At 48.2% G+C, this 13,221-nt stretch overlaps 1 protein-coding gene across 2 annotated transcripts in view; it reads left to right on the forward strand.

Annotated features, from left to right (window-relative positions):
* Positions 1-13,221, forward strand: part of ZC3H3 (zinc finger CCCH-type containing 3) — a 276,522-nt gene that overhangs the window by 238,375 nt on the left and 24,926 nt on the right. The window contains exons 10-12 of one of the 2 annotated variants that reach the window (XM_083621937.1): positions 1,821-1,990; positions 10,352-10,635; positions 11,247-11,811. In XM_083621937.1, the coding sequence (XP_083478063.1) occupies positions 1,821-1,990; positions 10,352-10,635; positions 11,247-11,350 (558 nt within the window). In that variant the 3' untranslated portion in view covers positions 11,351-11,811. Of the gene's footprint in view, positions 1-1,820; positions 1,991-10,351; positions 10,636-11,246; positions 11,812-13,221 lie in introns of those variants that run through there. The other variant, XM_083621938.1, reaches the window with a different exon arrangement.

Raw genomic sequence — 13,221 nt, forward strand, 5'->3', positions numbered from 1 at the left:
TCTTTGCCTGATGACGACCAGGGGGCCATTGGCACACACTTGACAAGCCTTCTCAGAGCAGAGCAGTCGAGGGAAGCTGCTCAGAGAGGTTCTGGCTGCAGCTATTTTGGGTGGGAGCAGTTCGGTCAACTCAGGTCACGGAATGAAATACAAGCCTGAAAAAGAAGAAAAAAGAAGAAGGCAGTGCCGTCATGGATTGCATATACAGTTTACACCAACGCTCAGCTGGGCGGCTGTCCAGTTAAGGTGACTTCGCGAAGGCAGGTGGTGCACCCACCCCACGCCTGAATTCATGCGCACTCTCATGCTCAGGTCTGTATATGTGCTTGGGCATTTCAACTCAGCATTGCACATCCAGTGACGCCAAAGGTGAGAAGATTCAGGACAGATAGAAGAAAGAGCTTATACATGCAGAGCATAGTGAAACTGTGGAGCATAGGGATGTGGTGGCGCTGTGGTCTAAACCACTGAGCCTCTTGGACTTGCTGATCGGAAGGTCAGTGGTTCGAATCCCTGTGATGGAGTGAGCTCCTGTTGCTTGGTCCCAGCTCCTGCCAACCTAGCAGTTTGAAAGCACACCAGTGCAAGTAGATAAATAGGTACCGCCATGGTAGGAAGGTAAACGGCGTTTCCGTGCACTCTTGTTTCCGTCACTGTGTTCCGCTGCACCAGAAGCAGTTTAGTCAAGCGGGCCACATGACCCGGAAAGCTGTCTGTGGACAAACGCCAGCTCCCTCGGCCTGAAAGCAAGATGAGCGCCTCACCCCATAGTTGAATTTGACTGGACTTAACCATTTGGGGTCCTTTACCTTTAGCAGCTATTTATGAAATATCAATATTATATCACAACTTTCCTTGCTGCTTTGGTAGTGAATACACACTGACTAAAACAAAATTACCGTGTTTTCTGAAGCCGTTCTCGCCTTGTGGGTTGTTCTGAAGTGTGCAATTGAGTGCCTCATAATATTTCATACTAAGGCAGCCTCAATTGTGTCTCCCCTGCACACATTGCACATGTTTGTGGCCTTCATTTCCTGCACCTCTGTAGATTTGTTGAAAGTGCTGGAGGATTTTGTTAATTCCCTTTGTTTGCAGCCGGTCCCATACTGAAGACTTTTGGGGTTGTTGGTAAGACTACCAACAATGGGTGCAAAACAGTTACTGAAGTGTATAGTTGTTGTTGTTGTTTAGTTGTTTAGTCGTATCCGACTCTTCGTGACCCCATGGACCAGAGCACGCCAGGCCCTCCTGTCTTCCACTGCCTCCCGCAGTTTGGTCAAACTCATGCTGGTAGCTTCAAGAACACTGTCCCACCATCTCGTCCTCTGTCGTCCCCTTCTCCTTGTGCCCTCCATCTTTCCCAGCATCAGGGTCTTTTCCAGGGAGTCTTCTCTTCTCATGAGGTGGCCAAAGTATTGGAGCCTCAGCTTCAGGATCTGTCCTTCCAGGGAGCACTCAGGGCTGATGTCCTTCAGAATGGAGAGGTTTGATCTTCTTGCAGTCCATGGGACTCTCAAGAGTCTCCTCCAGCACCAGAATTCAAAAGCATCCATTCTTTGGCGATCAGCCTTCTTTATGGTCCAGCTCTCACTTCCATACATCACTACTGGGAAAACCATATCTTTAATTATACGGACCTTTGTTGGCAAGGTGATGTCTCTTGCCAACAAGAGTGTATAGTAGCTTTAATCAAAAAGCTGCTCCGTCGGCGGCTTGTCTACCCAGCCAGCCTGATAGCTGAGTGTGTCTTCAGATGCCAGAGCCTCTTGCTCCTTTTCCAGCCTGCACAGTTGACGCCAACTCTTTGCTTTGCTTTTCAGTGCAAGAAGAAGCACACCCTGGTGTGTCCGGACTTCTCCAAGCACGGAGTCTGCCCCAAGGGATCCCAGTGCAAACTGCAGCACCCGCAGAGAAAACACCTGGCCAGGCAGCCCAGTGCCACAGACACCTCCTTCCAGCGGGCGTGCTCAGCACCCAAGCAGACTTTGAGGTAAGAAGGCCCAGCGGCCTGAGAACTGCCATCCTCTCTCCCGGTTACAAGCCTCTTACCTATTACAGGATGCCTTCCGTTCTTGAAGAAGCAGCTGAAGGGACACCTCTCTATCACCCCCCCCCCCAATTTCCTGGCTGTTCAGCTCATCTCATATGCGGCCTAGGACCCACGTACCTATGGGACCGCCTTTCCTGGTATGCCCCGCGAAGGACCTGAAGGTCCACAAATGACAACACTTTGGAGGTCCCGAGTCTCAAGGAGGTTAGATTGGTCTCAACTAGGGCCAGGGCCTTTTCAGTACTGGCCCCAACTTGGTAGAACGCTCTGTCACAAGAGACTAGGGCCCTGTGGGACTTGACATCTTTCCACCTGGCCTTTGGTTTGGACTCGGTCTGACCCTTATGTTTCCCTCCCCTTATGGTCTTGATTTAATGGCTACTTTTAAAATGAGGCTGCATTTTAAATTGCATTTTAACCTGTATTTTAAATTGGGTCCCAATTTAAATTGAACGGGGTATAAATAAAAATTATTATTATTAGGAGTGCCAGCAGAGTGTTGGACTCTGACCTGGGAGACTGGAATTCAAATCCCCGCTCTGCCAGCCATGAAGCTCACTAGGTGTGAACTTCGGCCAATCGCTGCTTCTCACCCTAACCTACCTCATTGGGTTGTTGTGAGGATTAAATGAGGAGGGGTAGAAAACCATCCATGTCACTTTAGAGAGGGGGAAAGGTGGTATATGATTGCAATGCAGCGTAGTGCAATAGCATGCAAGTGATGTATCTGCTGAGACCCTCGGAAGGAGATTATGCATCTTCCTTCCTTCCTTCCTTCCTTCCTTCCTTCCTTCCTTCCTTCCTTCCTTCCTTCCTTCTCTCTTTCCTTGCAAAACCTATCACGCAGGACACAGTTCTCCTCCCCCTGAAATTAGCTTTGCCCCTTCTCTCCCCTTCTCTGCTCCCTGTTTCTCTAGCTCCTGCTCTGTACATAACACCAGTGTAGAGTCTGTGGAACAGCACAAGGAGATGAGAGGGTGTCATCCTGGCACAGCGAGGCCCTCGCACAGTGGCAGACGCCGAAGGACACAGCACCTTTACGGCTGTGCCGGAGACTTGAACGCGTCAGCAGGCATCAGCATAAACGCAGAGAGAGCCTTGTTAGAGGTCATTGTCCCAGGTGCCCTTGGGGGCCTATTGATCATCTCATTGTCATAACGCCACTGCAGGCTCCCTCCTTCCCAGCTGTGCACCCTTAACTCTGGGAGCAGAGGCACTTTTTAACTCTGCGTTGGCCAGGGTGGGCAAGGCAACCCGGGCTTAGCCGTGCATCCTGGTTCCTCCACCTGCTCCTGGAAAGGAGATGGAATTCAGGTTGCATTCAAAGGCGAACCTGCCTAATGCACACTTCCAGTCCGTTTTTGAGAGCAGAGATCACATTTGCTGATTCTGGAGCCCTGCGTGTGCTTCTGCTTAGAATTGTAGGCACCAGTGATGATAGACAGACAGACAGACAGACAGACAGACAGATAGATAGATGATAGATGATAGATAATGTTTTTTAACATACCATTTTCAACAGTAATTAAACATACTTTTACATCTTATTCAGTTTTTTTGACTTCCATCTGCCCTATCTGAAAATTTTCCAGTCTAATCTCTTAGTATACATTTCTTCTTTTCCCTATTACATTTCAAACCCATAACCAATATCTCTATCTTTTTCTACTTTGTAACACTTCGTATATTTCTCCTTACAAAACTTCTTGTAGTCCTACTAGCGTGATTTGTTGATTACAGTTGCTCTTCAAATAATTCATAAAGTGGTACCTCTGGATACGAATGGGATCCGTTCTGGACCCCGTTCGCATCCTGAAGTAAACGTAACACGCGTCTGCGTGTGCGCGGGTCACATTTCGCTGCTTCCGCGCATGCGCGTGTCATTTTGAGTGTCTGCGCATGCGTGCGCGGCAAAACTCGGAAGTAACGCGCAACCCGAAAATACTTAACTTGACGCTACTTCAACCCGAGGTATGACTGTATACTTCTTCCAATCTTCTGTAAATCTCTGGTCCCGCAGGTTTCAAATCCCTCCTGCCATTTTGTCCAATTCTGCATAGTCCATTAATTTCGTCTGCCATTCTTCTTTGTGTTTCACTTGACAAGCTAGTTAGACCTCACCTTTTCCTCCAAGGAGTTCAAGGCAGTATATGCATGGCTCCCCGCTCCTCGTTTTAGCATTAACCCTGGGAAGTAGGTTTGGCCGAGAGATAGTGGTAGGCTCCAAGCCACGCAGTGAGCTTCAGGACTGAGTGAGAGGATTCAAAACTTGGTATCCCAGGTCTTAGCCCGACACTCTAACCACTGCACCATGCTGTTAGCCACCTGGGCAAGTAGGTGTCTGGGAGCTTTCTCCATCCTTCCCGATCTGCCCGAGGGTTCTCCTGGGCTCCTGCAGCCTGAGCAAAGTGAGTCCATTGCAGGAAAAAGCAGCAAACAGCTGCTTTATTGTTTGGGCCAAGGAAATGACGCTGCCCTAGAAGCTGTCACAGTGGACGAGGCCGGTCGTGGGACTTTATCCAAAGGCAAAAGCCAGGCAGGCTCAGCACGTTCGTCTCCTAGATACTTAACAGTTTGTTCTACGTTAGAAAGCGCTTCCACTTAAAGACTGTTATTGTGAGCAATTTTGAATCCTCATCACTTTTAATTGGTATACTGCCGTTCTATATAACTCTGCACAAGGCAAGTTTACAGGCTGAGGAAGCAGCAAAGTATGCAACAGAGATCACACATCTTATAGCAGTCCAACCCAATGCAAATAAGTCACAATAAAAAAATATTTTTTAGTCGGCATCCATCTGTCTCGGGAGACAATGGAGAAGGGAGCCTTTCGGGGTGAATTCAAACTGTAGGAGAGTTTCAGCACCTGCTGTGGCTGTAGAGACCGATAGGGGAGAGACATGTTTTGTTGCAGCTGGGGCATGACTTAAACAGATTACATAAAATAAAGTAGTATTCAACGATCTGTTAGAATATAATAAAACACAATAAAACTACCTCCCAAAATATCAGCGAATAATAATTATACAAAAAATCACTCTCAACAATTACAATAAATCATTACTAAATTATAATCGATAAAAATAACGGCAAAGTTACAATATATAGGTGCCTTAAGAAAATCAGTTTAGAAATAAGGCTTGAAGCTTTCAATTGGTAAATCAGATTAATCAACCAAATATGTAGTTGATTGATCTATGGGCATAAGTGGCAATTGATGGGGCTAAGGGTACGTGAACTAATTTTTTTCAGTTGCTTTTGATTCTGTACCAGCAACAGGGACTGAAATATGAATTCTGAAATATGAATTCTTAATCTTAATTCCTTCTAGTGAGGAATGGCATCTTCTCATTATATAGTTGACTGAAACGCACTTATTTTTGTATCTCTTAGGAGGCACCAAGATCAAGGTTTTCCCAATAAGTAAATTTGGTTAAAATTTAATTGATTTAATTGGTCAAACAACAGGTGGTTAATCAACCAAAAATTATTTCATCAGCTGATATAATTTACGTCAACAAATAAGTGTTCTGGATAATCAACAGGTTAAAGGCCTGAGTTTTTTATTTGATTTCATTGTGTATAGCTCATCTTTCTACAGCAGCTGCGCTTGAGGCAGCTCAGAACTTGCAGAAACAAGGGAACGAACTAAGCAAAAGCTTTGCAGCTTGCAAGTCACGCCACTTGCCTGCGTCCCTGAAGCCTGCCCCATTGAGCCGGTGTCCTGTGCCTCATGACCGCATTGTGTCGTGCCCCCGCCTCCTCCACCCCAGGGCTGCGAATGAGACCCACCTCCGCATTACAGAACAGAGCAGATATATTTATATAGTCCCAGAATAGAAAAGGTAGCTAATTCTGTCTGTAGTCGTTTGGCAGGAGGCTCTCTGCCATTCCTTCTGCATCAAATGCTTCCAGCCTTGTATCTGGGTATTTTCCTTTTGCAGGGGTCTCTGCGCCTCAGCCTTGCACTTATGCAAGAACCCAATCCGCAGCTCCACCCCCTGCTATGCACACCCAAAACCTCATTGCAGCAGTTGATAAAGGCTTGGCTCATCGCTCCTTAGAGGTAAAAGGTCCAGAAAGTAGCCGCTTTTGCTTCTCCTCTATAGCTCTGTGCCGAGCACCCAAGAGTGCCATCCCCAGTTGCCGCTGGTCCTTAAACGCTTCTTCCTGCTTCCTCCCTAAGTAATTCCCACTTCCTTTTTTTTTGCACTTAATCATATTTATTATTAATATTGCAATACATATATGAAAGACGCCTGCTTCTTGGGAGAAAAGCAATGACAAACCTAGACAGCATCTTAAAAAGCAGAGACATCACCTTGCCAACAAAGGTCCGTATAAAGCTCTAGTTTTCCCAGTAGTGATGTATGGAAGTGAGAGCTGGACCGTAAAGAAGGCTGATTGCCAAAGAATTGATGCTTTTGAATTCTGGTGCTGGAGGAGACTCTTGAGAAGATCAAACCGATCCATTCTGAAGGAAATCAGCCCTGAGTGCTCACTGGAAGGACAGATCATGAAGCTGAGGCTCCAAGACCCGCTGGACCAGAGCTCGCCAGGCACTCCTGTCTTCCACTGCCTCCCGCAGTTTGGTCAAGCTCATGCTGGTAGCTTCAAGAACACTGTCCCACCATCTCATCCTCTGTCGTGCCCTCCATCTTGTGCCCTCCATCTTTCCTAACATCAGGGTCTTTTCCAGGGAGTCTTCTCTTCTTCTAAGGTGGCCAAAGTCTTGGAGCCTCAGCTTCAGGATCTGTCCTTCCAGTGAGCACTCAGGGCTGATTTCCTTCAGAATGGAGAGGTTTGACCTTCTTGCAGTCCATGGGACTCTCAAGAGTCTCCTCCAGCACCAGAATTCAAAAGCCTCTGTTACTGTGAAATGGGAATAATGAGCATCCTGTTTGTTGTGCACTGATAACGAAGCAGGTGCTCATTTGTTATTGTTGTTATTGGGGTTGCGGTGCTCATCTCGCTTTATTGGCCGAGGGAGCCGGCGTACAGCTTCCAGGTCATGTGGCCAGCATGACTAAGCCGCTTCTGGCGAACCAGAGCAGCGCACGGAAACGCCGTTCACCTTCCTGCCAGAGCGGTACCTATTTATCTACTTGCACTGGCGTGTTCTTGAACTGCTAGGTTGGCAGGAGCAGGGACCGAGCAACGGGAGCTCACCCCGTCCGGGGATTCCAACCGCCGACCTTCTGATCGGCAAGTCCTAGGCCTTGTGGTTTAACCCACAGCGCCACCCGCGTCCCCTACACCTGAGTAAAGCCAGCTAGGATCAGGCTGCATGTGCGTCGAGTTTAGAGGGTCGTGGCAGCTCAGCTGGTCCTCTGGACCAGCCCCATCCTCTCTCCCTCCCCAGTGAGCAACCTGCCTGGGTGTGGACCGCAAAGTGGGGGCATCTCTCTATATTGGTCCCTTGAGAATCCTCCTCTGAGAGCCCCCAGCCCTGCCTTGTATGGTAGCACTCAGGGCAGTGGATGCCATCGGGTCGCAGACTTATCCAGGCTGACCGAATAAACTTGGAATGCCAGCCGGCTTGCGTCTCCATGTGCCAATGAGGTGTAAAATACCTCCTTGCTCATTTTTAGGTAAGAATGCCAGGGGGGTGGGTGGGGTGTTCATCAGGGTAGAGAGGAGGGGGCCGCTGCGTTCCAGCCCCCCCTTTTCCGGGAGAGGGAGGGCGGCCGCCAGACAAGAGGAGCTTTTAAATAGCAGGCTCCCTCTGTCTTTATTAGCCCTGCCAATAGAGACGTCAAACATGATAAAACATCACATTAGCCGGATTTGCTCGGAGGCACCAGAGCCTGCGGGATGGGACAGGCCTTGAGCCAATGTTTGGGGAGGGGGAGAGGCTGGGCAGGAGGAAGAGGGGAGGGCACCTGTTAAGTGCCAGCACTTAGGTGAGGAGCCTGCGAAACGAGGTGTGAAAGCACACGGCAGCGTGGTTTAGTGGTTAGAGCAGCGGTTCCCAAAGGGGGCAGCCCGCCATCTGTCAGACTTTGAAAAGCTGGCTATTGCTGGTTCAAGTATGCCAATTTCATGGAGTGAATTAAACTAAATAGTTTTAACTGGATTTTGAATAAATGTGCAATCAATTGTTACCGTTTTGAATTGTGTTATTGTTTTGTTATCTTCCTCAGTGGGTTGTTCAATGATTATTTTTTTTACAGGGGAAGGGGCACAGCTTATTTTCAAAGATGGGTGCTCTGTTCCTTCGTGGGCTGATTTCTAATAATAATAATAATAATAATAATAATAATAATAATAATATGCAGCCCATCTGACTGGGTTGCTCCAGCCATTCTGGCGGGCGTAGTTTATATGGGGCCCACACTATGCTTTACTATGGACATGCTGTGTGTTCTATTTGGCTTATGGGCCTCCCTTTTTTATCTTTTAAAACAAGAATCAACCCTGCAGGGTTGTTGAGAAGGCAAAAGCCAATAGGGCTTTGAAGTGCTTTGCAAATTGAAAGTCCTCTTGCTACAAGTGTGGTCTTCCATGGGTTGGGGTGGGGAGATATTCTGAACCCCACTCAGGTCTAGGGCGATCTGTAGTCTTTACCAGGGCAACGCTCTCCTAGTTTTCTCCCAGCTTCTGCCTACTGTGATTTTAATATTTACCTGCTTAATTCTGGCGGCCTTTGCGGCATCAAATTGTATCTCCCAGTAGCATTTTTTATTTATTTTCCATAACATGTTTTACAATAAAGCATAGATTAAAAATGATCTGTTTTTTATTTACTTAAGTCATTTCTGTACCGCTGAATTGCTAGCATCTGTAAGTGGCGCACAGATAAATACACCATACAGGGCAGAAGCAATAAAACAAAAGAATATTATCAAACAAAAAAGCAGCAACTTCCTTAAAATGCATTTTGAAACAATAAACTCTTTGGTTATGAGCCTGAAGTTCAGCAAGGAGGGTTCTTGTCTAATCTCAATCAGGAGCGAATGCCACAGACTTGGTCCCACAGCCTGAATGCCCTGCTTCAGGTAGTTAGGAACCTTGCATCTAATAATAATAATAATAATAATAATAATAATAATAATAATAATAAAAAATTTTTATACCCCGCCCTCCCCAGCCAAGACCGGGCTCAGGGTGGCTAACACCAGGTATAAAAACAATTGATTACAATACAACTTAAAAACAAGATTAAAATACAACATTAAAATGCAGCCGCATTTCAGTAGAAACTCAAATCAAAACCTTTTTTCTGAGCCAAGGGGGGGGGCAAGAGAGACTCCCCCCCCCAAAAAAAAGATCTCAGGGACCAAGGTGGGTATTTTCAGATGCTGTTCATGGCATGGAGAGTAGGGAAAGAGAAAAGGTGTTTTTTCGTTTTTTGTCTCTCTCCTAACCCTAGAACTCCTGGACACCCAATGAAGCCAAATGTTGGAAGACTCAGGAGAGATAAAAGAAAGTCCTTCACACAGAACATAGTTAAACTGTGGAACTCCCTGCCACAGGAGGCAGTGATAGCCTAGATGGTTTTAAAAGAGGAGTGGACAGTTTCATAGAGGAGAGGGTTATGGATGGCTACTTGCCTTTATGGCTCTGTCCTGCCTCCACAGCTGGAGGCAGCAATGCTTCTGAACACCAGTGGCCGGAAACCACAGGAGGGAGAGAGCTCTTGTGTTCGAAATCTGCTTGCTGGTTTCCTATTGAGGCATCTGGTTGGCCTCTGTGAGAACAGGAGGCTGGACTAGGTGGGATCCAGCAGGTCTTGTTCATGTTCTTAAGTTAAGAAGAAGCTATCCTTAAAAAAAGTTCAAAATGTAAACAAAACCAACAGTTGATGATAGATAGATAGATAGATAGATAGATAGATAGATAGAGGTGTGCATATATAGGTAAAGGTAAAGGTACCCCTGACCGTAAGGTCCAGTCACGGATGACTCTGGGGTCACGGCGTTCATCTCGCTTTATTGGCTGGGGGAGCCGGCGTACAGCTTCCAGGTCATTGTGGCCAGCATGACTAAGCCGCTTCTGGCGAACCAGAGCAGAACACAGAAACGCTATTTACCTTCCCGCCGGAGTGGTACCTATTTATCTACTTGCACTTTGAGGTGCTTTCAAACTGCTAGGTTGGCAGGAGCAGGGACTGAGCAACGGGAGCTCACCCCGTCGCGGGGATTCGAACTGCCGACCTTCTGATTGGCAAGTCCTAGGCTCTGTGGTTTAGACCACAGCACCACCTGCGTCCCATATATACATAAATAATAAAATTACATATTAAAATACATGGCAGCTTTACACATTGCATGAGCCTTGACCTTTGTTTTTCTCCTTTAGGGAAGAGGAAGCTGAAGAAACGCCTGGGCCTTCGAGGGCAGAGCAGCGGGGAGACGTCTGGAGCCCCGAGACCCCCTCTCCAACCAGCAGGCTAACCAAGCTGCCCTCCTTCATCTCTCTCCAGTCGCCCCCCACGTCCCCCAGCGAGGAAGACCGCAAGCCTGAGAGGGATCGGAGTGGGGAAGACGCAGGTACAAGCGCGGCATTTGGTTCTCAACTTTGGTGGGCTGAGCAGCTGGAACTGTCTTCTGGCAATATGTCAGTGTTCATAATGTGTTCAAGGAGTGTGTGCTGGTCCCGGGGGGGGGGGCGTTACCGTGAGGCATGGTCAGAGTCCGGTCCTGGGTCGAGGGTCTGGAGACTGTCCACCAAGGGCCAAGCGGGGTCCAAAGCGAGGAGCTGGGCGTGGTCGGGAACTCTGGAAGGACAGGTCTGGGTCCGGGCAGAAGCAGGTATTCAACGACGTTGCTCCCGCAACCTGGGACTGGGCTGGCTGGCCTTTATCTCCTCTGAGGCCAGGGGCGGTCCTGGTCCACAGGTGACCCGCCTCTCCTGGCCTTAAGGCGAGCACTCCTCCTGAGAGAACCCATTTCCCTCCACCTTTCTGCCCTGAGCCTCTGCAGCTCAGGAGAGGCCAGAGGGTTACTGGACCCAGGGGGAGGCTCACCTTCCCCTGACATGGCTGGGAGAGGCGCCCCTGTAGGCAATGGGTCCTCAATCACCTCTGGAGCCAGAGTGGATTCACCTGGTGCCTGCTCCAGAGGATCCGGCACAGGTGCAGGCGCTTCAGAATCAAGGCCCTGCCCCGGCTCAGCCGGCCCTGGAGCCGTGGACTCCTGTGCAGGCTGGGATTCCTCCGGTTCAGCCTCTGAATCAGACTCCCAGGCCAGCACAGAGTGTCTGGATTCTGTTTCCGGGGATATGCAGGGCTTCCAGCTTGAACAAAATATTGGGCAAGCCCCACATAACCACGAGACGCAGTGCAAACACACCGGTTGAGTGGCAACACCCATCAACTGGGGTGGAGGGAACCGCCTCCTCAGATGTTTTATTGGGGGGGTGCGAAGGGACCTCAGCCCCTAGCAACTGGCTCCCATGGCCTGCTAGATCAGGCCAACGTCCCCTCTAGTCCAGTGTCCTGCTTTCACAGTGGCTGAACAGGATCCAAGCACACAAGAGCCCTCTCCCCTCCTTCAGTTTCTGGTATTCAGAAGCGTCACTGCCTCCAACTGTGGCGATACAACATAGTCGTCCTGGCTAGCAGCCATTGATAGCCCTGTATGTATTTCTGAAAATTTGTTAGGCTCTTGCAAGTGACGTGTGTTGCAAAATTGGACGGGGGGAAAGTGGGTTACCTTGCCACCAGAACCCGTTTTTGAAGTAGGAATTGAATTGAAATTGAAATACTTTATTGTCACTTGTACAACTTGTATCCAGTGAGATTACACGAGCACTCCTCCACTCAGCTCTTAGTCTTAATTCCCCTTGTTTACTGACGCACACCCACCAAACCCGAAAATCCGTTGCCCTGTTGTTATCTTTTCATTCAGCAGCCTAACAGCCCATGGATAGAAGCTGTACTTTACCCTGTTGGTGTGACTAATCATGCTTTTATATCTTCTGCCCGAGGGCAGGAGATCAAGAAAGTGCCGGCCAGGTTGTGAATCATCCCTGAGAATTTTCCTCACTCTCCTGAGGCAACGTTCTTCCGCTATTTCATCCAGCGGATTCACGGGACAGCCCATAATATATTGAGCTGTATTCACCACCCTCTGTAGGCACTTCCTATCAGGTGATGTCAAACCAGCGTCCCACACTGTGATTGCAGTATGAAAGGACACTTTCTATTGTGGACCAGTAGAAGGAGATCATCAAATGTTGATTGACATCGTTCTTTTGCAATACTCTGAGGAGATGGAGTCTCTCTTGGGCTTTCTTAACCACCTGGGTTGTATTGATTTTCCAAGTAAGGTCTTCACTGAGATAAACTCCTAGGAATTTAAAGGAAGAGACTCTCTCCACACAGTCCTCCCCGATGCACAGCAATAGAGCTCTGTTTTCTTCAGGGACCACTAAATGTTCTTAGGAAGCTCACAGGCTGAGCATGAAGGCAGATGCCCCCCCCAGTTGTTTGTTTTTTTTGCTTCTAGTTATCTCCCACTTGGACTACTGCAACACGCTCTACGTGGTGCTACCTTTGAAGGTGACCCGGAAACTGCAATTAATCCAGAATGCGGCAGCTAGACTGGTGACTGGGAGAGGCCACCGGGACCACATAACACCGGTCCTGAGAGATCTGCATTGGCTCCTAGTACGTTTCCGAGCACAATTCAAAGTGTTGGTGCTGACCTTTAAAGCCCTAAACAGCCTCAGTCATGTATACCTGAAGGAGCGTCTCCACTCCCATCGTTCAGACCAGACACTGAGGTCCAGCGCTGAGGGCCTTCTGGCGGTTCCCTCATTGCGAGAAGTGAGGTTACAGGGAAGCAGGCAGAGGGCCTTCTCGGTAGTGGCGCCCGCCCTGTGGAACGCCCTCCCTTCAGATGTGAAGGAAATAAGCAGCTATCCTATCTTTAAAAGACATCTGAAGGCAGCCCTGTTCAGGGAAGTTTTTAATATTTAACGCTGTACTGTTTTTAACACTTGATTGGGAGCTGCCCAGAGTGGCTGGGGAGACTCAGCCAGATGGGCGGGGTATAAATAATAAATTATTATTATTATTATTATTATTATTATTATTATTATTATTATTATTATTATTATTATTATTTGGAAAGAGAGGTTACCTCTGCAGATGGCGATTCCAGTGACCCTTCATGGCTAAGTCTTTGCAGAGAGTGCTTGATTTTGCTGGGTGACTTCCACTAGTA

This window comes from Podarcis filfolensis (genome assembly GCF_964270895.1).
Source record: "Podarcis filfolensis genome assembly, chromosome: 7".
NCBI lineage: Eukaryota > Metazoa > Chordata > Lepidosauria > Squamata > Lacertidae > Podarcis > Podarcis filfolensis.